Below are 26,285 nucleotides of genomic sequence, written 5' to 3' on the forward strand. Positions count from 1 at the left end.
ATTGTGCTAACAACATATCCCGACGTCCGGCTCGCTGGCCGGCATGAACGGCCGACCCAAAATGGTTCTCTCCTCTCTGTACACCCCGTCCCCACGGGTACCCTGCCGGGGAGCCCATGGACGCGACAACGGCGGCAGCCGTAGGGTGCTCGAGCCCGCCGTAACGCTAGTGGTACACAATAGCTATGAGCTAACTAACGCTACGGCCGCCGCTGTTGTCGCGTCCACAAGCTCCCCGGCAGGACACCCGCGAGAACGGGGGCACACAAGGAGGAGAGAACCACCCCAAATCGAGCACTCATGCCGGCCGACAAGCCGGACACCGCGGTTGTTGTTAGCACAATAGTAGCCCACTGTGATGCACCGAGTGGGCCACCATTGATCAACATGCAGCGATGTGTAGCTTGCATGATGCGTGTGCAGTGCTTTGCCACACAGGTCTGAGAAGAGGACCTGCACATGATAGCAACCGGGAGCGTCGCGGAGCATTCAGCCTGCTGGCTACCTAGATCCACTTCAACCAGCCGAGCGTCGGGAGCTCCAGCAGCTTGTCGATGTGCTAATAGCCTGGAGCCAGCTACCGTTAGCTTGCAGAGGCTCCAGCACACCGACAAGCTGTGTAGCCAGCTAACGTTAGCTTGCAGAGGCTCCAGCACACCGACAAGCTGTGTAGCCAGCTACCGTTAGCTTGCAGAGGCTATTAGCACACCGACAAGCTGTGTAGCCTGCAGGCTGAATGCTCCGCGACGCTGGTTGAAGTGGATCTAGGTAGCCAGCAGGCTGAATGCTCAACGACGCTCCCGGTTGCTAACGCCGGCCCCGGCTGGTGCTAAGTAGCTAGCGATCGCTCCCGAGTCCCGAGAGCTAACGCCGGTCTGTCTGTCGAAGACCGAGGGAACCGCATCAGGCTTCAGCTGATTAGTGATCTTCTGGACAAACCTTCCACCCTGCAGGTAGCAAGAATGGAGGCGGGCATTACTAAAACCACAGAGCCAATCACATCACCGTGCGCTATAAACAGCGCCCTGTGACGTGCACCAGGTCGTCAAATCAACATGACCTGATTTACTAGAGGCAAAGAGGGGATGGGCTGTAGCTGAGGAATTCGCCAATATAGTATTTAGGCCCAAAAACACATTGATACGAACTCCTATTACTATAATACAATGCTAGAGACTGAAAAATGACATTTATAATGCATAGCACCTTTAAAAGAAATCCGGTGTGGGTGGATTTGGATGAAGGGCGCTTGTTTTTATTATAGCTTCCTCCCGTTTTGCCAGTACTGTGGTAAAACTGATAGCGTGTGGTTTAGGAACAGGGAGTTTTTCACAAATCTAGCGCTCCCCTTCTTGGCTGTGACGTAGTCACGTTACATTCGGAGACAGACAGTCGATCTGCCAATTACGTCCCTCCGCTTGCACCCACCTCTTCTTCTTACCACCAATCAGAAGCTCTCGTTTGTTTATTTACCTCCGGATTGTCGGCCATTATTCTACTCGGAGCTATAACGTTAGCTGCTCCCCGCCAGCCACATTGACAAGTACCAGCGCTTATACATTACTGGCAAATGTCTTGTTGCACTTGTGCCAACGAGCGTTGTCAGCATCGACTTTAGTAAAAATAGACCCAGACTTTTTTTGAGGAATTTAAATGTCGCAAACTAATCTTGTTGGCCGTTTTCTATCTCTCCTCCCTGGGTCTCTCTCTGCCTGCGCGAGCCGTGCTCTTACACACACTCACACACACACACACACACATACACACACACACACACACACACACGGGTGCTGTCGAGAGCAGAGCTGTGTGTGTGTGTGAGTGAGTGAGTGTGTGTAAGAGCACAGCCGGCTGGCTCGCGTAGGCAGAGAGAGACCCAGGGAGGAGAGATAGAAAACTGCCAACAAGATTAGTTTGCGACGTTTAAATTCCTCAAAAAAAAAACTCCATAATTTCTCGAGTACCGATAGCAGTACCGATGACGTCGGAGCTTATAAATACTAAAAAAAAAAAAAAAAATTGATTAAAAAAATTATATATATATATATACACATTTAAAAAAATATATAATACAATAAATATCTGTTATCGATATCGGTTATCGGCTTGAGGAGCATAAAGATATCGGTATCGGTGTCAAAAAATCAATATCGTGCATCCCTAATCACAATATTACACATCATCACAATATAACTCATCATAAAGGCTCCCGCCTGAAGCACACATCACAATATAACACATCATAGAGGCTCTCGCCTGGAGCACACATCACAATATTACACATCATAGAGGCTCCTGCCTGGAGCACACATCACAACATTACACATCACAATATTACACATCATAGAGGCTCCCGCCTGGAGCACACATCACAATATAACACATCATAAAGGCTCCCGCCTGGAGCACACATCACAATATTACACATCATAGAGGCTCCTGCCTGGAGCACACATCACAACATTACACATCACAATATAACACATCATAGAGGCTCCCGCCTGGAGCACACATCACAATATTACACATCATAAAGGCTCCCGCCTGGAGCACAAATCACAATATTACACATCATCACAATATTACACATCATAAAGGCTCCCGCCTGGAGCACACATCACAATATTACACATCATCACAATATTACACATCATAGAGGCTCCCGCCTGGAGCACACATCACAATATTACACATCACAATATTACACATCATAGAGGCTCCCGCCTGGAGCACACATCACAATATAACACATCATAGAGGCTCCCGCCTGGAGCACACATCACAATATTACACATCACAATATTACACATCATAGAGGCTCCCGCCTGGAGCACACATCACAATATAACACATCATAGAGGCTCCCGCCTGGAGCACACATCACAATATTACACATCATAGAGGCTCCCGCCTGGAGCACACATCACAATATTACACATCATAGAGGCTCTCGCCTGGAGCACACATCACAATAGTACCCATCATAGAGGCTCTCGCCTGGAGCACACATAACAATAGTACCCATCATAGAGGCTACAATACATTTTAAACCCATGTTTAGGAGTCATTATTGTTAAGCCTCGTGGCAAGAACTCAATCAAAACATTGTAATTAGGGATGCCCTGATCACGTTTTTTTTGCCACCGATACCGATCACCAATCGCCTATGAGCCATATCGGCCGATACACTGCCGATACCGATCCGTTTTTGTTTATATACTGTAGGTCTAACACAGGCATTCTCAAAGTCCGGACTAAATTATCTAATCTAATCTTAGAAATTAAGTAAAGTAAATAGTACTGGGTGTTAAGCATAACAGCATCTAAGTTAATTTACTTCTAACCATTATAGTCAAAGTATTTTCCTATGAACTGAAACTCATAAGATCACATAAGGCTAGCATCACTGCCGTTCACAGTTACAGCTATGAAAGACGATAGCTAGTTAGCCAACGCTAGCCAACAGCTGCAAAAACAAATGCCAATGATGTTATCAGACGTTGATATCATGAGCTATCAGTAGCTAGCCAGCTAGATAACATTAGACAACGCCTCATGTATTAAACTAAAGTGAATAGTTTACTCTGCCATTTTGTTTAAACAGTAGCTAGTTAGCCAACGCTAGCCAACAGCTGCAAAAAACAAATACCAATGTTATCACTGACGTTGATATTATGAGCTATCAGTAGCTAGTAGGGCTGTCCTCGACTAAGGATTTGTATAGTCGACTTGTAGTCGCCAAAATTGGCCGATAGTCGACTATTAGTCAAAAAAATATAATAATAATAAAAAGTATGATTCTTTTTTATGAAATCTTTTATTTTTATTTTCTCATACCATTTGGGCTGTGGGGGTGCTTAATGTCTGAAGGAGTCGACGGAAGGCTTCTTGTCCTCTGCGAAAGCATGCAATTGGTCCACTGATGGATACATCTTGATCTAGTCTAGTGTGTTCATTAGATGGGTGAAATCCTCTTTTAGTGCCTCTGTGCCTGTTTTGTTAGGCAGTTAGACTCTGGTATGCGTGCCATTAGCGTTAGCCACGCTTCTAGGCCTCTTTTCTTTTGGAAAGAATGATACATTTTTTTATTAAAAAAAAAAAAAGTATATATATATATTTTTTTGCATTAGACGAAGATGTTGGCAGTAGACTACAGCTCCTTTCGATCGATTAGTCGACTATTCGACTAATCGGAGTCAGCCCTAGTAGCTAGCCAGCTAGATAACGTTAGACAACGCCTCATGTATTAAACTAAAGTGAATAGTTTACTGGGCCATTTTGTTTAAACAGTAGCTAGGTAGCTAACGTTAGCAAACAGAAGAACGATAGCTAGTTAGCAAACGCTAGCCAACAGCTGCAAAAACGAATGCCAATGATGTTATCATGAGCTATCAGTAGCTAGCCAGCTAGATAACATTAGACAACGCCTCATGTATTAAACTAAAGTGAATAGTTTAGTGGGCCATTTTGTTTAATGCTTCAGTGATGTTGAAAGAGGAGCTGTCACGGCAAGTTGCGGAGGCTAGGACTCTTGCCATTTTCAGAGCGAATGAGAGGATTTGTTGGCAAGACGGGTCTGTGAGGGGGAGGGGAGGGGCAATGCGTGCACTGCACAGCGTGTGAGAGTAGTAGGAAAGAAGACAGCAAGATTCTAACTCGGCTGAGAATTGGATCATGTTTTTCGCGCGCATCATCGATCGGTTTTCGCAAATCGGCGACTAGAAAGCATTATCGGAATTCCCCAATCTCATATTTATACTGAATATCGGCAGATACTGATCACTGGCCGATCGATCGGGGCATCCCTAATTGTAATTCGGTGAAAGAAACAGAAACAGAGCTGGTCTTGGTGCCATGAAAGACGCTGTACTCCAATATGACATGCACACAACTGTCTTTGTCTCTACTGTGGGGCAGGGACTCAAACCTTTTTTAACCCTTTCTCCGCCGATGATGTGTTAATGATGTGTTAAGACATCATTCCTCGCCATGCGTAATCTGCCAATGACGTTTTACAGCGTCTTTGAGATCAATATTTCAAATTTCTGACATGGTATTCATATTTCACCCACGGATCCTTGACTGGTGCTGACGCTTCAATACCGCCACTTGGTGGTCGATCGGCGAGTTGCCAAACCGGAAGTGGGGCCGGAAGTGCTTGGTGTCCCCCCTATTCCGTCCGCCACTCGCTATCGCTCGCGGGACTCCATCTTGACACACTGGATAATCGATCCGTTGCCATAACTCCATAAACAACATTATTTGGACGTATATAGTATTATACAACCTGGAAATGGATTGCATAGATCAACATCCCATAATAGCGATCTTTTTGCTCCAGTATCATCCCCCATCGCTACGAGGAAGCTGCGGTGAGTTTCAGCGTTTGATTATTATTATCCATACAAACTGCTATGATGTATATATCACCCATACTACATGAATCATTTAACGTCGGTCATTGCATTATAAACGACCCCCCCCCCCCCCCCTCCGGTCACCAGCAGATGATGAGTCATGACGTTTAGGACCTTGTACAATTGAAATTTTTTATCTGGCGTCAATCGCTATCAAACTGCATTTGATGATCTAATATATGCATAAATGGCTATAACTCACATTCTATAAAATACTGCAGAAAACGATTAAAACATATTTATACTCTAGACCGTATTTTTGTATGAATGTGTGAATGAAAAAGTTAAACGTTCCTACATCCTGAACGATAGATAATTGATGTTGAATGGGGCCATAGTAATGTCAATTTAGCAATACAATTAAAAAGGTTATAGCCCTGCAAAGAAGGTGAACATCTCCATAGACAAATAGAGCTGGCAGACTGGATACAAGGATGAGAATAAGCTCCGGCAGATAAAGGGTTAAGATTCAAATCTTAAAAAAAGTACATTTCTGCAAAACACAATATCACCTAGTGATCTAACCAGAAGTCAACGCTTCAGACACAAGGACCTTTTGGTTTTATTCTTTGGATTTAAAAAGTCCAAATTAGTAAGGGGGTCGATACAGCATAGGATGATATATTGGTAGAAATATATTGTATTGTAGCGGACGTCAAGTGTATATTACTGTATATATATTTTATTAAATATTTTCCTGTGCTGCAATAAAAATTATTAGAGCGAGATGAACAGACTGAAAACTTGATCTTATTAGATAAAACAGATGTTTATATATTTGCACTGCAGATGTTGACAGTGTTGTGGTTGGCAGTATATCACAGAATCTATGGTAATTGTGCTAAAATGCTATCCTGGGGCTCAGAGATGGTCCTCACCTGGAGCATGATGAGGTCCTTGTCGAACATCTCCACTCTGCACTTCACATTGTGATAGTAGTAGATCTGGTGACACACAAGTGACAAACTTTCAACCACAACTTTATAACCTCTTCAAAACAAAGCTAAAAACCCACCTGTTCACACTTGCCTTCACGCAACACGGCCCCGCTCCCAAGTAGCCCACCCCTGACTCTTTTAAGCCACAGATTCCGTTGTTTTGTTTTGTTGTTAGTTTTGTTTGTTAATTTCAACCACTTCATCCAATTGGACAGCACCTTGCTTCCTTTTTTTATCTCTTTTATCTTATTTGTTTCTTCCTGTTGTTACTATACACAGATATTCATAGTTTTTTTATTTTTTATCTTTTATTTAATTTTTTTATCAAAATTTATATTTTTCCATCCTTTCCTTGTACAGTGTCCTTGAGTCTGAGAAAGGCGCTTCTCTCTTAAAATCCAATCTATTATTATTATTATTATTATTATTATTATTATTATTATTATTATTATTATTATTATTATTATTATTATTATTATTATTATAAATAATCAATAATAATTAGTGCCGTCAATAGATTTTTTTTTTTACTAATTTATCTCACCATTTTCTGTAATTAATCTAGATTAATCTAAATTAAAAATAGCATTTTTCTATTTAAGACAGAAGCTTGTAACAGATATTTACTCGAGTAAAATCATGGAATTAATGTAAAATCAACACAAAGAAAGTATATTTAGATTCAAAGACTTTCTCTCCTGTGAAATACAAATGTTCAACAAAACCTCAGCTAGACCTCTCTCTTATATCCGAACAAGCAAATATACTGCTGAAAGTTCAGAACGTTGAAGATTTTTCACTCCATAGATTAATCTAGATTAATTTATTTTAATGATTTTAATACTTTTAATTAATCTCCAAAGTTAAAGCATTCATTTTGACAGCCCTAATAATAATAATACATCTCAATGTTACACACAAACTTCTATGTCTGTATTAATATAACATAAGGTTTAGCAATTTCAGATATCATTATCATGGCTCATGTTAATATCATCAGCATGGGTTTGAATTGCAGCTCATGCCATGATTATGGAAGCAAATGAGTGCCAGAAGTATTTGAATTTAATCAGACACCGCATTTATAGCATTGAAAATAATAACTTTGAAAACATGCATCTGAATTTGAAAACATGTATCTGAATTTTTTCAGACACCACATTTTTGTATCTGAATTATTTCAGACACCGCATTTATAGTTTCAGACACTGAATTTATAGCATTGCAAATAAATACTTTGAAAATCATGTATCTGAATTTCTTTGCTCCGAATTTACCTATGCGAAATAAAAATGCAGTGTTAATAAAACAATTCGAATGCATAATAAAATTCAATTCGACTCAAAAAAAAAAATCGATGCATAATTGCGGTGTATATAATTCAATGTCAAAAATTCGATGCATAATTGCGGTGTATGGAATTCGATGTAAAAAACCAACATCCGGGTATCCAGCTGCAGAACCACAGAACCACCGCAGCAGGCTGAGGCCCCTCGCTTCCATTGGCTGATTTGGGTCACGTGATTTGGGTCACGTGACCGTCCCACCCAATGGCTGAATTGGAGTATTGCACTGCGGGCATTGGCTGATGCACTGCGGGATTGATTGATTGAAAACTTTATTAACAGATTGCAGAATGGGTACATGTGACCGCCACAGGCCCTGATTGATTGATTGAAAACTTTATTAACAGATTGTAGAATGGGTACAGTGACCAATTGATTGATTGATTGAAAACTGTATTAACAGATTGCAGAATGGGTACAGTGACGTCACAGGCCCGGATTGATTGATTGAAAACTTTATTAATAGATTGCAGAATGGGTATAGAGGTGTGAGAGGTGGGATAGGTGTGAGAGGTGTGATCGGTGTGAGACGTGTGAGAGGTGTGATAGGTGGGATCGGTGTGCTAGGTGGGATCGGTGTGAGAGGTGTGACAGGTGTGAGAGGTGTCCGATCACACCGATCCCACCTAGCACACCTCTCACACCTATCCCACCTATCACACCTCTCACACCTCTCACACATATCACACTTCTCGCACCGATCCCACCTCTCACACCTATCACACCTCTCACACCTATCACACCTCTATACCCATTCTGCAATCTGTTAATAAAGTTTTCAATCAATCAATCCGGGCCTGTGACGTCACTGTACCCATTCTGCAATCTGTTAATACAGTTTTCAATCAATCAATCAATCAATCCGGGCCTGTGACGTCACTGTACCCATTCTGCAATCTGTTAATAAAGTTTTCAATCAATCAATCGGTCACTGTACCCATTCTACAATCTGTTAATAAAGTTTTCAATCAATCAGATCAATCAATCAATCAATCCGGGCCTGTGACGTCACTGTACCCATTCTGCAATCTGTTAATAAAGTTTCCAATCAATCAATCAATCAATCGGTCACTGTACCCATTCTACAATCTGTTAATAAAGTTTTCAATCAATCAGGGCCTGTGGCGGTCACGTGTACCCATTCTGCAATCTGTTAATAAAGTTTCCAATCAATCAATCAATCCCGCAGTGCAATACTCCGATTCAGCCATTGGGTGGGACGGTCACGTGACCCAAATCAGGTGACCCAAATCAGCCAATGGAAGCGAGGGGCCTCAGCCTGCTGCTGCTGTGGTGGTTCTGTGGTTCTGCAGCTGGATACCCGGATGTTGGTTTTTTACATTGAATTCCATACACCGCAATTATGCATCGAATTTTTGACATCGAATTATATACACCGCAATTATGCATCACATTTTTTTTTTGCGTCGAATTGAATTTTATTATGCATTCGAATTGTTTTATTAACACTGCATTTTTATTTCGCATAGGTAAATTCGGAGCAAAGAAATTCAGATACATGATTTTCAAAGTATTTATTTGCAATGCTATAAATTCGGTGTGTTTTAAAACTATAAATGCGGTGTCTGAAATAATTCAGATACAAAAATGCGGTGTCTGAAAAAATTCAGATACATGTTTTCAAAGTTATTATTTTCAATGCTATAAATGCGGTGTCTGATTAAATTCAAATACTTCTGGCACTCATTTGCTTCCATACATGATGTCCTGCCTCTCTACCTACCATGCTGTCTCTCTACCTACCATGCTGTCTCTCTACCTACCATGTTGCCTCTCTACCTACCATGCTGTCTCTCTACCTACCATCCTGTCTCTCGACCTACCATCCTGTCTCTCTACCTACCATCCTGTCTCTCTACCTACCATCCTGTCTCTCTACCTACCACCCTGTCTCTCTACCTACCATCCTGTCTCTCTACCTACCATTCTGTCTCTCTACCTACCATGCTGTCTCTCTACCTACCACCCTGTCACTCTACCTACCATCCTGTCTCTCTACCTACCATGCTGTCTCTCTACCTACCATGCCGTCTCTCTACCTACCATGCTGTCTCTCTACCTACCATCCTGTCTCTCTACCTACCATCTTGTCTCTACCTACCATATTGTCTCTCTACCTACCATCCTGTCAGTCTCCACTAAGACCAGCACAAAAGACGTAAAATACTTTAAAAAGTTAAATTAAAAAGGTAGAAATGAATCTGTCAAACAGAGAAACATATAAGCTAAATATTACCTCTTGATACTGCACTTTGTTGACATATTTAGTTTGTGTCTAAATATTCCCTCTTTATACTGCACTTTGTTGACTTATTTAGTTTTGGTCTAAATATTCCCTCTTTATACTGCACTTTGTTGACATATTTAGTTTTGGTCTAAATATTCCCTCTTGATACTGCACTTTGACATATTTGTACAGTAGAGTTGGAGTTGAGTTGGGTTAGGGGAGGGGTCGCTATATATCGCTAATATATATTTGTAATGTACAGTGTTTACTTGCTATATATATTTATACAGGTAGGTCCGACCACACATTGTGATTGGTCGAGAGCGTTCAAAGCCTTGAGTATATTCATGATACACTCAGGGTTAAATCACCATGAATATACCACTGCGCTGGCTTTAGAGTGTTGTAGAAAGTTTCAACTGCCATTCATCAAAACGGAAACTGCCAGGGCGGTCAGTAGGGATGGGTACCTTTCACATTTGAACCGATACCGGTACCTGTGAATCGATACCGGTACCCAACGGTACCTTTTTTCGGTACTTTAGTCTCAAGAAATTTAATTTACCTACCTCAGTCGTAAAAAAAAAAAATCCAAACTTCAAATAACTACAATTTCGACAGTTTTCGGCTTGTCATTGCTCCGACTGCTTTGTTGTTGAATCAAGTCAAATCCTAGGTAAGCATATATTGTGCGTGTGAACGTTGACATGAAAAAAAAAAGTTTAAAAAAAAAGGTTTCTCACTTGATTCGATACTCGGTAGTACCGACGTGTTTCGGTTCGGTACCTCAAAAGTACCGAATTCGGTACCCATCCCTAGCGGTCAGGTGGCGTAACGGAGATTGCGTTCGTCACCAAACCCCGGAGCGGCTAGATTCGCCTGTTCGAATCCAGCTCACAGCTCCGGGGTTGTCACCAGCTTGGCTGGCCGTTCACACTAATACAATTGGCAGTATTAGAGGGTGGGAGAAGCTGGCGGGGTGTAAACAGCGACTCCTACAGTTCGGTCGGGGCGCCTGCTAAGCGCGGATAGGACTTGAGTGGGATAGTGTGATCCTTCCACACGCTACGCCCTCTCAATGAGAATCCGCGCTGCCAGGTGAAAAGAAGCGGTTGATTGGCTGGACGTGTGTCGGAGGAAGCACGTGATAGCCTCCACTCTCCCAGACCGACTGTGGGGGGTAAGTGCGCAGCGACCAGGAAGGGGATTGGGAATTGGCATAACGACTAACATTGTGATGGGAGAAAATCGGAGGAAAATGGAGGGGGAAAAAGATAAAAAAAAAAAAAAAAAATGAAACTGCCAACACGACCTACTCCGCGATTTAACGTACCTGCAGGAGCTATTTGATTGTTTTGTGCTATGTCTGTAGTTGGTTAAGTTCATCACTGGGTGGCAGCGCGGAGCGCATGGGTTTTTGGATATAGGCACAGGTGTAGGCTATTGCGCAATCAAGGTATGGGCGACGGAGAGGTCTCGGTTTTTACCGCATGCACCACGCTCGTTTCACTATCATAATGTCAATTTATATAATCTATTGTTTTGCTCAGCAACCATGTATTTATGTTAATTACTTGAATTAAATGGGAACTTCACCCAACGGCACGTGACAACGACTGGACATTACTTTTATCTTTAAGTTCAGTGAACTTGGAGTAGAAAGATTATTCCTAAAGATGTATCGTTGCTATGGAATTTCAAATGGAGTAGGCTATCAACCGCTTGGCAACGCAAACAAATGACATATTATTCTAATTGAATCTACAGGTTAACTATAAACGAGTGGATACTACAGATATAGAGGAGTCTATTGGAGAAGAGTGCAGTAATGTGGCCCCACAAGTGCATCCAGTCTGCCAGCATCACAGACTGCTGGAGACACGTGGCAGAGACGGCACACAGCTGTTCTGCAGGTGGAGAATAGACCCCCCTATATGCTGCTCGCAACCCCCATCCCTCCACTCCCTTATTGTTTAATAATGCTGTTTTATGAATACTGTTAGATGTAGGCCCCTCCTCTATATCTATCAATCCACTCGTTTATAGTTAATGGGTAGGTTCAATTAGAATAATACATAATTTGTTTGCGTTGCCAAGCGGTTGATAGCCTACTCCATTTCAAATTCCATAGCAATGATACATCTTTAGGAATTATTTTTCTACTCCAAGTTCACTGAAATCGATATAAAAGACCCTAGAATTGTCTGTATTCATCCTATATTTTTCCCGACTGTGCAACTTGCTGTATAAAAGCAATAATACACTCAAACCAGTGGAATATCAGGAATATTGCCACTCTGTGATGCCTACGGCCACTCGAGCTTCGCTCTCGTGGCTGCGGGCGCATCACAGCCGTGGCAATATTCCTGATATTCCACTGGTTCAGGTGTATTATTGCTTAAATGTACAGTATATATATATATATATATATATATATATATATATATATATATATATATATATACAATTGGACAATTGGAGGGGGGCTTCCCACTCTCCAGAACATTTACAACAAGCGGTGCAGGGGTAAGGCTAAGAGAATTATCAAGGACTCCAGCCACCCAAACAACTGCCTCTTTGAACTGCTGCGGTCAGGCAAGCGATACCAGAGTCTCATGGCAAGCACAGAAAGACTCAGAAGAAGCTTCTATCCCCAGGCCATCAGGTTGCTCAACGAACAATAACACTATGCAACAACCATCAAATGCAATCACAACACACACATCCACACGCACTTTAAACAAACAACACACTGCAGCACCCACTCTCCACACTTTAGAACACCTAAACACACTTTATATTTATTGGTAAAGGATTTGCACTACAACCCATACCTCAGTACACCTTACTGTAAATTGTACCTAAATTGTACCTCATCCCATTTCTGCTTTGCACTATATAGTATTGTATATTAGTATATTGCATAGTATATTGTATGGTAACTCAGTTACTTCTATTCTGCATCGAACATTGTATATATGTATATACTGAACACTGTGTCTATGTACGTGACTTATATTTTTACTTCTATTTTTACATGCTATACTATTTTATTTCATACTTATATTTGTCTAGCACAGTCTCTGGAGCGTAACAGAAAGAAGCATTTTGTATAAAAGTATTCTGTACTTCTGTATGACAACTATTAAAGAAACTTGAAACTATATAAACACAAAAGTAACGAAATTGTAAATCAATGGCAGTTTTACCTGATTGACCAACGAGAAGCCATTCCTCCTCCACATCCCAGCATGCACCTGGGCACAGAGCACCAGGCAGCGGAGCGGGTGTTCGATCAGCATGGGGGGGCTCAGCTCACTCTGAGGACCAGAGGGGGGCGTGTTAGAATGAGCTGGACCACCAGCACACATACAGGAGTTAACCTTTACTTAACCAGGCGAGTCCCACTTGAGATTAACACCTTTAACCAGGCGAGTCCAACTGAGATTAACATCTCTTTAACCAGGCGAGTCCCATTGAGATTAACATCTCTTTAACCAGGCGAGTCCCACCGAGATTAACACCTTTAACCAGGCGAGTCCCACTGAGATTAACATCTTTAACCAGGCGAGTCCCACAGAGATCAACATCTTTAACCAGGCGAGTCCCACTGAGATTAACATCTTTAACCAGGCGAGTCCCACTGAGATTAACATCTTTAACCAGGCGAGTCCCACAGAGATTAACATCTTTAACCAGGAGAGTCCCACTGAGATTAACATCTTTAACCAGGCGAGTCCCACTGAGATTAACATCTTTAACCAGGCGAGTCCCACTGAGATTAACAACTTTAACCAGGCGAGTCCCACTGAGATTAACATCTTTAACCAGGCGAGTCCCACTGAGATTAACACCTTTAACCAGGCGAGTCCCACTGAGATTAACATCTTTAACCAGGCGAGTCCCACTGAGATTAACATCTTTAACCAGGCGAGTCCCACTGAGATTAACATCTTTAACCAGGCGAGTCCCACTGAGATTAACATCTTTAACCAGGCGAGTCCCACTGAGATTAACATCTTTAACCAGGCGAGTCCCACTGAGATTAACATCTCTTTAACCAGGCGAGTCCCGCTGAGATTAACATCTTTAATCAGGCGAGTCCCACTGAGATTAACATCTCTTTAACCAGGCGAGTCCCACTGAGATTAACATCTTTAACCAGGCGAGTCCCACTGAGGTTAACATCTTTAACCAGGCGAGTCCCACTGAGATTAACACTTTAACCAGGCGAGTCCCACTGAGATTAACATCTTTAACCAGGCGAGTCCCACTGAGATTAACATTTTTAACCAGGCGAGTCCCACTGAGATTAACATCTTTAACCAGGCGAGTCCCACTGAGATTAACATCTCTTTAACCAGGCGAGTCCCACTGAGATTAACATTTTTAACCAGGCGAGTCCCACTGAGATTAACATCTTTAACCAGGCGAGTCCCACTGAGATTAACATCTTTAACCAGGCGAGTCCCACTGAGATTAACATCTTTAACCAGGCGAGTCCCACTGAGATTAACATCTTTAACCAGGCGAGTCCCACTGAGATTAACATCTCTTTAACCAGGCGAGTCCCACTGAAACGCAAGATTATTTGTATTATTTATTAAAAACATTTAATTTTTTAAACTACTCAAAAAAATCTATACTCAAAAACATCTAAAATGTATCATTACTTAAAGATTAAAGATACACTGTTCTCTCTGTGGGCATACAGAGTTTTTGTAAATTTGTCAAATACTAAGCGTGTTGTCAATACTTAACATTATAAACTGAACATGTCAGCAGCCGCAGCACAGAGTAGCTTAAATTTCACTTTTTAGAGTAGATTTAACGAAAAGGAGAAAGGAGCTGGCAGAGGATTTGTAAATCTTTTGGACTTACACCCTGCAGCAGCTGAACTGGAGAGGAGCTCAGAGGAGTCCAGACCAGCAACAACATGTTTGCACGATGCACTAAAAAAGGCTGCAGCTACATTGATAGTTAATGAACGGATAGAAGATTGACGGTATTACTTTCCATTGGATTCTTTTTAAATTGGAACCTAATGTCAACTCTTGGTTTGATGGATACCCAATCATTGAAAATGAATTAAAAACAGATGTAGACGGACAGACACAGCGGATCAATGTAGCCGCATAACGCTAAAGATCAAAGTAAGTGCTCTACAGATAATAATTTTTTTTTATTGTCTGGTGTCACCGGTAATTAATCATGTGAAATTCCACATCACTGTGGCAACCCTAACACACAACATACTGACCAGGGGCAGCTGCTCAGGGAAGCGGTAGGACACCTCTGTTCTACTGAGCAGGACATGGAGACCTGGAGAGAGACCATTCAGAGAGACATCCTGTCATTATCATAATTTTGTGTGTGTCGTGGCAATATTATCATGTCATTATAGAGTGTGCGAGATTATGTGTGCGAGAGCTAGTGATGTGTGTGCGCGCGCAAGTACGTGAGTTTGAGAGAGAGAGAAAGATGTATATATCATATCAAACTTTATTTATACTCGAAAAGACAATTGAGTTCACCCTCATTTTCAATGTCGTTGAGACTTTAGACATTTCAAGGCACACATTTCTACAATATAACAGTAAATATTAATACCGGTAACTATCTATATAGTATAAAATGAACATAGGCATAAAATCAGCACACAGATTGACAGAATAAAAAAACAATGCAACAATAAATTGCAGAAATAAGAATAGGTATAAAAGATAATAAAAAATAGTGCAATGTAAATGTGCAGACTTAATAATGGCATAAAATAAGTACCGTAGTCAAAAACAGTTACAGACTGTTGCAGGCAGGCCTGCAAGTAAACCTCTAAACTTAGGTAGTTTCATCTTCAGCGAGAGCTGAAGAGAGTTCCATGTAGTAGGGGCACTATAATGAAAGGCTGATTTTCCAAGTTGGGTCTGTACATGGGGGACCTCCAGTGTAAGCCAATCATTTGAGCGTGTCATATAGGGTCTAGTGTTCCAAATTAATAATGATGTGAGATAAAGAGGTAATTTCCCATTAATGGCCTTAAGGATAAATAAATACCAGTGTTGATTTTGCCTATCTGCCAGAGAAGCTACCACAGTGGTGGTATCATATCTGTCACCAGTGATAAATTCAAGAGCAGAATGATAAACAGAATCTAGTGGTTTGAGAGTCGAAGGGGCAGCATTTCTGTAAATCACGTCTCCATAATCCAAGACAGATAGAAAGACTGCTTCAATAACCCTCTTTCTACATATCATTGGGTAACTAGATCTATTCCTGTACAGGAAACACATTTGTTGCTTCAATTTACTGGCAAGGTTGTTTATATGGTATTTAAACAAAAATGTATCATCGAGCCAGATTCCAATATATTTATATTCAGTAACCCTTTCTATATCAGACCTATTTCTAACAGTTAACAGTTTATCAATATTTCTGGCCTGAGAGAACACCATGAATTTTGTTTAGCTTGCATTCAATACAAGCTTAAGGCCTATAAGCGTATTATAATTTTTTTATGCAATTAATATCAAGTTAACTATGGACAATCATGCGATGAATCAGATTAAATATTTTAATCGATTGAAAGCACTAGTAAGAATACGTGTTAGAACTCTGATCTGCCACCGCCCGCCCACAATCAATTGTGATACGTTTATATGAGCAGCGAGTGGAAATAATGCGGAAGCGGTTTCGACACTCAGCACTTCCTCAAAAGTGTTCGACAGCATAGCTCCAGACGTGCTTATAAATCCCAGCTTTCCCCCGCGCTGTTTTCTATGTGCACTGAAAACTTCAATGCTTCTAATAAGCTTTGCAATGTACCCTCGTAACGTTAACGTTATGGATGCACCGATCCGATATTGGTATCGGCCGCCGATATCAGTAAAATAGCTGGATCGGGTATCGGTAAAAAAAGATTATAAAAAATCGGATTTTTTTTAATATAAATTAAATAAGAAATAACCATTCAGTACATTTATATCTATGTATTAATTTGTTACATTTAGTTTCACTAAGTTAGGAAAGTAATGTTTTAAGTCAAGCCTGATGTTGCCTTGCACAAAAGAATGATCCCAGTCTCTTCCACACAGTGACAGTGAGGCATACAGTTTATTAATTGAATGAATGAAGTTTATTTTCCGTCTTTGTTTACAACAAATCAAAAACACACTTGTGAGCCTTTACAATTCTTATGGTTTGGACAATGGGTATCGGATCAGTATCGGCCGATACCCAAATCCAGGTATCGGGACTGAAAAAGTCGGATCGGTGCATCCCTAGTTAACGTAACGTAACGTTAGCCGCTAGCTAGCCAACCCACTCACACACAGATAAGACATTAGCTTCACTGGTTAGAATGGGTGGGAGGGATTCGGGGGGAGCTCTGTGCGTGTGTGTGTGTGCGTGTGCCGTTGGCACGGAGCAAGCCACGGATAAGCGATTTTTCAGCCCACTTCTCTAGCGTGCATAAGGACACATATACTATCGATAATCTAGCGTTTATTTGAAAACTATTCATAAATCAGCCGAAAAATGACAACGTGTTTTGTGTATTCCACTAAAGGGCTATTATCGCGTATTTCTCTGGAATTACTAGAACTCTCCAAAACTATACTCGTATTCAAAACGGAAATGTACCGATGAAAAAACTATCCATTTCGTACATGTTGACTGCAAGCAAGTCATTGATAAGCGACGGGTGTATTAGACCCATAGCCATAATTTAAGATATATTTTAAGCACTGGCAAATTTCTCCGTCCTCCCATTAAAGTGCTGGCATACAAGCCCTAATTTGGTCATATCCGGCCGGCTCTGAATGTGTTCAAGTAGATTTTGAGTGATTATTTGGGTTTGGCCTAGTTGGTTCCGTAACCAATTGGGTTAGGTTTAGATTTTCACTAACCTCCTTGAGGTACCCAGAATTATTACCCAGCCAATCTAAATTAAAGTCACCCATTATGAGCATTTCAGTATCATGATACAGAGCTAAAACATTTGCTATTTTTAGTATTTTATCAACAGAGCTAGCATCAGCCGATGGCGGTCTATACACTCCAATGACAATTAGTGAATTATTTGTGTCTAAGTTCATTTTTAAAACAAGCATTTCACAGCATTTGGCAATAGTGATTGCATGTAGAATGGTAACAGAAAAACAAACTTTCACATACATGACCACCCCACCCCCCCCTTCCAATTGTATGTATTCTAAATACATTATAATGGCTTAGTGCAATGGAGGAGTCATCATCAGATTTCTTTAACCATGATTCTGTTATTACTACGACATCCGGATCCGTCTGAGCGATCAGGATCATCAAGTGGTCTAATATTTGATGTTGCAATATACTCCTCACATTTAGATGTATAAAACCCAGGCCTTTTTTTCTTTTTTTAAGTAGTAGATGGATTCAGACCGACTGTGGATTCGGGTAAAATAATTGGCAATTTAGAAGATTTAGTAACAGATGATTCCATGGGGATTGTGCTCAAGTCAGAGACAATAGCTGTATGAATTGTAGTCTGAATCGTTACTAGGCTACTCTGACGATTTGTGACCATCCCTAAATTACAGACAGATTATGATGTGTGTGTGTGCGCAAGTGAGAGAGAGAGAAACACACAGAGGAGACAGAGGGAGACAGAAAGAGAGAGATGTGTGTCCCTACCAGCCAGCAGTCTAGAGACAGGCAGGTGGATGCTGACTTTCTCCTGGGAGACCTGGTAGCGGATGGTCTCCACAGAGTGTCCCGCCATGGACAGAGTGATGGGCTGCTCTCCGTCTGTGAAGCCACTGTGGCAGTGAGTCAGAGCGGACAGGCACTTCTTATAGGCTTCTATCAGCACCAGCTCCTGGAGAGACACAGGACATTTGGACAGACAGAGAGAGAGAGGCAGACCATGTATACCATCATCAAGTTTCACGTTTGTTTATTAATGATCAAACAAATACACATTCTTTACGGTGAAATGCTTGGTTCGCTATCACTATTACTACTGTCCGATTGAATCCTGCCACTCACTACTGTTCACTACTACTACTACCGTTATCACCATCACCATTATTACTTTGCTCCATCTATCTACATGTTGGCATGTGGTGTAATTAGGAGTCATGTGGTAGGGTATGTAGCATCTATCTCTATCTACAGGTTGGGTTGTGGTGTCATTAGGGGTCATGTGGTAGGGTATGTAGCATCTATCTACACGTTGGGTTGTGGTGTCATTAGGGGTCATGTGGTAGGTTATGTAGCAGCTATCTACACGTTGGGTTGTGGTGGTCATTAGGGGTCATGTGGTAGGGTATGTAGCATCTATCTACACGTTGGGTTGTGGTGTCATTAAGGGTCATGTGGTAGGTTATGTAGCAGCTATCTACACGTTGGGTTGTGGTGTCATTAGGGGTCATGTGGTAGGTTATGTAGCAGCTATCTACACGTTGGGTTGTGGTGTCATTAGGGGTCATGTGGTAGGGTATGTAGCATCTATCTACACGTTGGGTTGTGGTGTCATTAGGGGTCATGTGGTAGGTTATGTAGCATCTATCTACACGTTGGGTTGTGGTGTCATTAGGGGTCATGTGGTAGGATATGTAGCATCAGCATTGCCAATACCTGGAGCTCACATTTAACCATTTCCGCCTGCACCTACACCCCTTACCCTAAACCAGGATCATATCCTACTCCCTACCCCTACACCCCTTACCCTAAACCAGGATCATATCCTACTCCCTACCCATACACCCCTTACCATAAACCAGGAACATGTCATATCCCGCCTACACATATGAGCTTTTTTACACAACACTCACGTCTGTGGCGCACCACTCCTGCATCATGGAGATAATGTGAGTGAGCTTCATCTGGAGGGTGAAGGCAGCTTCCCACTCTGGCTCCATCTCTATATGCTGCCCCACCTGGCGCACCACTGGGTCCATACCCTGGGAGGAGGAGGGAGAGGGGGGGGGGGGGAGAGAGAGATTCCTTGCATCATAATAGTCTTTTCTCAAGAGTTTATTGGAGGAACGGGTACAAAGTCACTAATGAACAAGACAAAAGAAGAGACCTGAAACATACAGTCAATAGTTTGACTGTAAAACAGTGTTAATTTAGTCAATGGAAATGATGACTAAATATGGTCATCAACCAAGCTTTTTCCCCTGACGACGAGACGTCACGTTAACTCATTCAGGGCCAACAGCGCCCTATGCTGATGGCCCTTCGGTGCCAGTGCTTTATCCAATGGAGAATAGGACTTATTTGCGAGTGCTTAAAACATATCAAATATAATAGCAATAGATCTACGGTAAATAACAGTGATAGTCAATGAGTTGCTTCTAGTCAACATGCACGAAACAGATAATTTTTTCATACATAAATTTCCATTTTATACCGTGATGAATATCAATATATTTCTAGGGCGTTCTGTCTCATCTCAATAAACTCCAGCAAATCGAGCTTAAATGTATTTCCTTAGAAATCGTGCCATTTGTCGCTTGATTTATGAATAGTTTTCAAATAAACGCTAGATTATCGATATTATATGTGTCCTCATGCACGAAGAGAAGCGGAGTCTGAAAAATCGCTTCTCCGTACTTTGGACGGCATGAACCTCACACACACGCTCCGATGGCGGTGAAAGGAACATCTGATTAACCCAAGATTCATAACATAAAGTCCTTACCTCACATCTGATGTCATGCAAAAAGATTAATCAAATTCCTGATCGCCATTCCAAATATTGATCGCGTTTATTGATCCAACGTTATATATCCAAAACACATAATCCATGCTGCTTAGAGTGTGCCCAGTCCATCTGTTATAACGATACTGCATGCCCGAGAAGTCAAACCTGGATCGGACTTGTTTTTTTGATGCCGTCCCAGCCAATCCAATCCAATGATGTGCAATACCATCCGTGAGACGATAGGCGGCGGTATTTGCCCTTTGCGAGCTCAGACCCATTCCCAATGATAACGTCAGGCTGGATGGATGAAAAATGGATATCGCTAATAAAATAAATATCTATTAAAACCCGAGATTTCTCGGGTTTGGCGCCTGGAGAGTTAACCCGGACTATCTATAAGGACTAAGTGTTAATGTAGATCATGTGACACTAACGTGACTAAATAATTAATGCAATGTTGTTGACCACAAACAACGACACAAAATGTAGTTTACAAAATAAAATCTTGCCGAAATATCTCTTCAATTTAAGATGAGATAAAAATAATTATAACTTTTAGAATAATTAATATTATTAGCATTTCAGTTTCTTGTGTGCAGCGCAAGCGCTTTGATTCATTTGCTCACTCGCTGTTTTGTTCTTAGCCAGCATTCTAGATAGCAGTAACTGCACACGGCATGGGTTTAATGAAATTTGGTGGGGCAACAGGGCCTTGGTGGTCTTGTATGCAGTGGGTTTGGACTTAGCAGAATGTATTGTTGAAAGTGAAAGACGAGGAGACTAGTTTGAAACTAACTGCTACGTTACGGTTAGCATCTAGCTAGCTGTCAAATCATCTCTATTTCCCTTTACTTCTCACGCTGGACACTAATGCAGGAAGCAATCCCACCGCTGCCACCAATGTAACCGAGGAATAGTCCGCATATACTTTCAAACTATAGTAAAATAAAATCACGGGAGAATTGATATCTGATCAACATAACGGTTTTCTTCCTCTTTCCACTCCACAACAACAGACCTGTCACAGGCGCACACCCTGCAACTCCACCTAATAACGTCAGCATCAATAATAACATAGAACAGATGAAATAGCTTACATAAGTCTAACCAGCTAGCACTAACATTAGCTTGTTTTTGTTTAGAAAAAGCTCACGCCAATTTAAAAAACGAAAAAGACTAAGACTAAAATGCTCAGACCTGTAGTTGACTAAACGAAAAATAAATGAAGGTGGCTAAATATGATGAAAACGAAAAAGAGCATTTGACACATGACTAAGACTAAAATTTTAAATAGCTGACGAAATGAACACTGCTGTAAAGGTTCTCACTTTCTCACTTCAGAAGGTTTAGAACATCTGTGAATTGGGAGAATTGTCCCATCTCAAACCCTGCCCTCTTTTCTTGATCCTCCAATCACCACTGTTGCTTCCCTCCCGACAGGGTTTTCACACGTCGTACCTGCATGCACTTCAGCAGCTCCAGGAAAGTGTCCAGACCTTCCAGAAACTTCTCCCTGAGCTGGTCGCTCCACTCGTTGGGTCGACAGATCAGGACATACCTGAAAACACACAAGCAGTCCGAATATTCACTCAAAAACCTTTAAAATGCATGGACATCAATTTGAATGAAAGTTATGGATCTTCTCAACAATTGTACACAACTTCCTTGAATCTGTGGAACATGTGTATTAATGTTTATTTTTGCAAAGAAACTAAATGTAATTTTAAAGATTCATAGATTTAGTTTCTAAACACATTACCAAACTCTAGATCTATTATATACACACAAAAAAAAAAAAAAACACTCACCAAGCTTTCTAACCAAGTAGGGATAGATTTGGTAAATGGTGCATTTATATAACAGATTTTATCTAAAGCACTTTACAATTTGTTTCTCACATTTTACCCATTGACTCACATTCACACACCGATGGCAGAGGCGTGGCGGCCATGCAAGGTGCCGACCTGCTCATCGGGAGCAATTAGGGGTCAAGTGGCTTGCTCAAGGACACTTCGACACGCTGCCCGGGAGGAGCGGGAATCAAACCGGAAACCTCCGGATTACCAGACTGATCTACCTCCTGAGCCACTGTCGCCCCCAATTTTGTAGTTTATAGCAACACAGTTTAGTGATCAAATAAAATGGCACTTGAGCTGAAAGGGAGCTGTCCATCAAGCCTGATCTGCCCACGCCACCACAATCCCGAGAAATAGCCTGAACAGCCAGATGAGCCGTTTTTTGAGCTGAGTTTAATAGTAGTTAAGGTTTTTAATCCTTCAAATTTGGCTGGGTGGTTAATAACACGTTTTTTCTGTGGTGTGACAAACCAACGAACACATTTATTTTCACGTTACTTTAACTGTTTTATGTTCCAGCAGCACTTTCTTTCCTTGTACTGATGACAGCGTTCTTGGTTGCTGTAGCAACACAACACAGCACAGTTATTGGTTGCTGTAGGCTAGCAACACACCACATTTTAAATTAATTACTTCCTTCCCTGCTTGGCTACCCCACACTCAAAAGTAAAAAATTAAATAAAAAATTAAATAAAACATTGTTTGCAAACTGGGCAGCAAACTGGGTAGTCAGTGTTCCCGGCACAGCTAATTCATTAATGAAAGCTAATTTATTGATTGTGTCCCCACTGTGACATCACAGTCTTGTTCAGGCTTGTTAATGTGAAATGTCCAAACCCTGGTCAAAGGCACCTAAATAACATTACAGACCAAATCCACACAAAGACCAGGCAGCTATAGAACTAACGGCTACAGAACTCAAGAACTATTAGGAATGTCTGACCACTAAGTGTATCTGACTCTTAACCACCAAAACCTGCTCGAACTACAACGTATATCGCATTTACCGTATGTGTTTCATCGATTACCCTGCCCTTACCTGTACCCCCCCCCCCCTCCCCCATGCTGCTATGACGCCCTGGGTCTTACTTGAGGTCTCCGATGAGGCTCTGGACGCGTCTGAACTTGAAGGCCTGCTGGGCCGTGTAGCGTTCAAACTGGAAGCGGCCCTGGAGGTCTCTGTGACGCAGGTGGTCCACGAAGGTCCTGATGATGGTGGTCATCAGGTTCTCCTCCATGATGAGCATGCGAGCCTGGCCCAGCACACAGACAGACAAACAGACAGACAGACGTGTGAGAATGGTGTCGTCTCAGGTCTTAAATGTAACTCCATTTTCATCTTAAAAAGGGAAACTACGCCCAATTTCAGAACTCATACATGTTACATACAAGCCATTACTTGGAGTAATGTGAAATATGGTTATCGGCATAAATCTCCTCTTCACCAAAAAAAGAAAACAATACAGATTTATGTTGCACATAATCTCACACACATCCAAAGATGCGTTCAATGTCCCCGATGACATCACTGGTGGCCATATTCAAACTCATTTACGTTAAATAACTGTTAAAACAAAATTAATGTGTGCAAAACCGTTTTGAGTTTTTTGGATGTGTGGCTTATGTGCAAAATAAAATCAGCATTGTTTTTTGGTGAAGTGCCCCTTTAAGTTCAAGCATGCAACACATGGTGCTTTATCAATAACTTATATTGGAGCTTTTAAAATCGGTGCAATGTTTAGCCACAATTATGTATCTATGAATACCAGACATGGATAGAACCGCATTTCAAAATAGTTTCAATGATGTTGTGTTTCCAGTCTCTTGGCTGAGCTTGCAAGGCACAGTGAAGCCAGTGGAATCAACTCCAAAAGAGCATGTTGCCAATCCAGCAGCTGAAGGCAGCGCAATGATTTTAAATAATTTAAAATGTTTGATCCGGTCAACCAGGGCGCTTTCTTGGATACAGATGGGTTTTTTGTCCACAATTCTTTCAAAAGCACAGTTTTCGCCGGGGACTAGGCTTCATCTGTGTCCGTCTTTCGTTTCTTCTGGATGAACATCAACATCCAAAGCCTTTTCATCAAAAACTCTATTAAATTGATTAAATTTGATGTGTTCTGTAGGACAGCTGGCACCCTGTGGCTGAAACAAGCATCAGAACAGAATCCACCTAGCTCAGACCTTTGTTTTGAGGGAAACGACGGTTGTGATTGGAGGCTCAGGAAAAGAGGGCGCGGTCTGAGCTAGGGTCATTGCTGGAGCATCAAGGGTGCACGGTGCCACAGCGGCCCCTCTCGAAGAACGTCAGATTAAGAAGGTCTTATATTATACACTGTGTATTCACACTGCCACCGGTGTGAAGCGGCTTTCAGAGACTCCAGACCCCCAGTGGGACTTAGCTTGGGGATTTTCCAGATTAAAGAAAATAAAAAGGGGGGGGAATCTACCCTGGAACAGAATTTACATTGTGCCACTTGGCCAATGATTCGTTGGCAGTGAAGACCGTCTCCATAAACACAAAACAACAGTGTCTCTGAGCTGGACATGTATGATGTCACCTGGAAGTGTCTATACTTTTACCAACGGATTTCCAGTTCCGCGTTCTGCGATCTGATTGGCCACTGACGTTTCTGGTCATGTGACATGTGCGCCAATCGCGTGACGCCTGTTTCTGCACCTATTTCCGCCTCGAACAGCCTGCAAACTAACTAACGCCTAGTTTATCACTGGTTAAGCTTAGGCGACTCTTTCGAAGTTGGTTAAGGTTAGAGTTTGGAATCAGGGCTGGTGTTCTATCGCCCTGCTCTAAGACAAACTCTAACCTTAACCAACTTCGAAAGAGCGCCTAAGCTTAACCAGTGATAGAAACAGGCGTCACACGATTGGCGCAGATGTCACATGACCAGAAACGTCAGTGGCCAATCAGATCGCAGAACGCTAACGCGGAACTGGAAATCCGTTGGTAAAAGTAATGACGCCACCTGGAAACAGAAATACAAATTATGAGCCAACAAATTAGCTAAAAAATCCGACACTAATGAATTGTCGGGACGCTCTCCAAGCGGTTTCCAGGTGGCGTCATTACTTTTACCAACGGATTTCCAGTTCCGCGTTAGCGTTCTGCGATCTGATTGGCCACTGACGTTTCTGGTCATGTGACATCTGCGCCAATCGTGTGACGCCTGTTTCTATCACTGGTTAAGCTTAGGCGCTCTTTCGAAGTTGGTTAAGGTTAGAGTTTGTCTTAGAGCAGGGCGATAGAACACCAGCCCTGATTCCAAACTCTAACCTTAACCAACTTCGAAAGAGTCGCCTAAGCTTAACCAGTGATAAACTAGGCGTTAGTTAGTTTGCAGGCTGTTCGAGGCGGAAATAGGTGCAGAAACAGGCGTCACGCGATTGGCGCACATGTCACATGACCAGAAACGTCAGTGGCCAATCAGATCGCAGAACGCTAACGCGGAACTGGAAATCCGTTGGTAAAAGTAATGACGCCACCTGGAAACCGCTTGGAGAACGTCCCGACAATTCATTAGTGTCGGATTTTTTTGCTAATTTGTTGGCTCATAATTTGTATTTCTGATCATCCAAATAAGTTTAATTTAAAACAGTTCTAAATCCAAAAATGTATCATATCCCAGTAATATCAACATGGATAACATAGTATCCTAGAAGCTGTTCCATTATTAACTGTAATACCAACATGGATAACATAGTATCCTAGAAGCTGTTCCATTATTAACTGTCGGCTCCATGACTGGTCTCTCAGTGACATCATGACTAGTCTCTG

The 26,285-nt window shown here is 41.8% G+C and overlaps 1 protein-coding gene across 4 annotated transcripts in view; it reads right to left on the reverse strand.

Annotated features, from left to right (window-relative positions):
- Positions 1-26,285, reverse strand: part of ubr2 (ubiquitin protein ligase E3 component n-recognin 2) — a 168,581-nt gene that overhangs the window by 70,179 nt on the left and 72,117 nt on the right. For all 4 annotated transcript variants that reach the window (XM_084321190.1, XM_084321188.1, XM_084321189.1 and 1 more), the window contains exons 12-18: positions 23,582-23,745; positions 22,095-22,194; positions 19,762-19,890; positions 18,620-18,803; positions 15,210-15,271; positions 13,159-13,269; positions 6,296-6,361 (exon numbers count right to left, since the gene is read on the reverse strand). In XM_084321190.1, coding sequence (XP_084177316.1) covers positions 6,296-6,361; positions 13,159-13,269; positions 15,210-15,271; positions 18,620-18,803; positions 19,762-19,890; positions 22,095-22,194; positions 23,582-23,745 — 816 coding nt within the window. The remainder of the gene's footprint in view (positions 1-6,295; positions 6,362-13,158; positions 13,270-15,209; positions 15,272-18,619; positions 18,804-19,761; positions 19,891-22,094; positions 22,195-23,581; positions 23,746-26,285) is intronic.

This window comes from Notolepis coatsorum (assembly GCF_963971535.1).
Source record: "Notolepis coatsorum genome assembly, chromosome: 9".
NCBI classification, from domain to species: Eukaryota; Metazoa; Chordata; class Actinopteri; order Aulopiformes; family Paralepididae; genus Notolepis; species Notolepis coatsorum.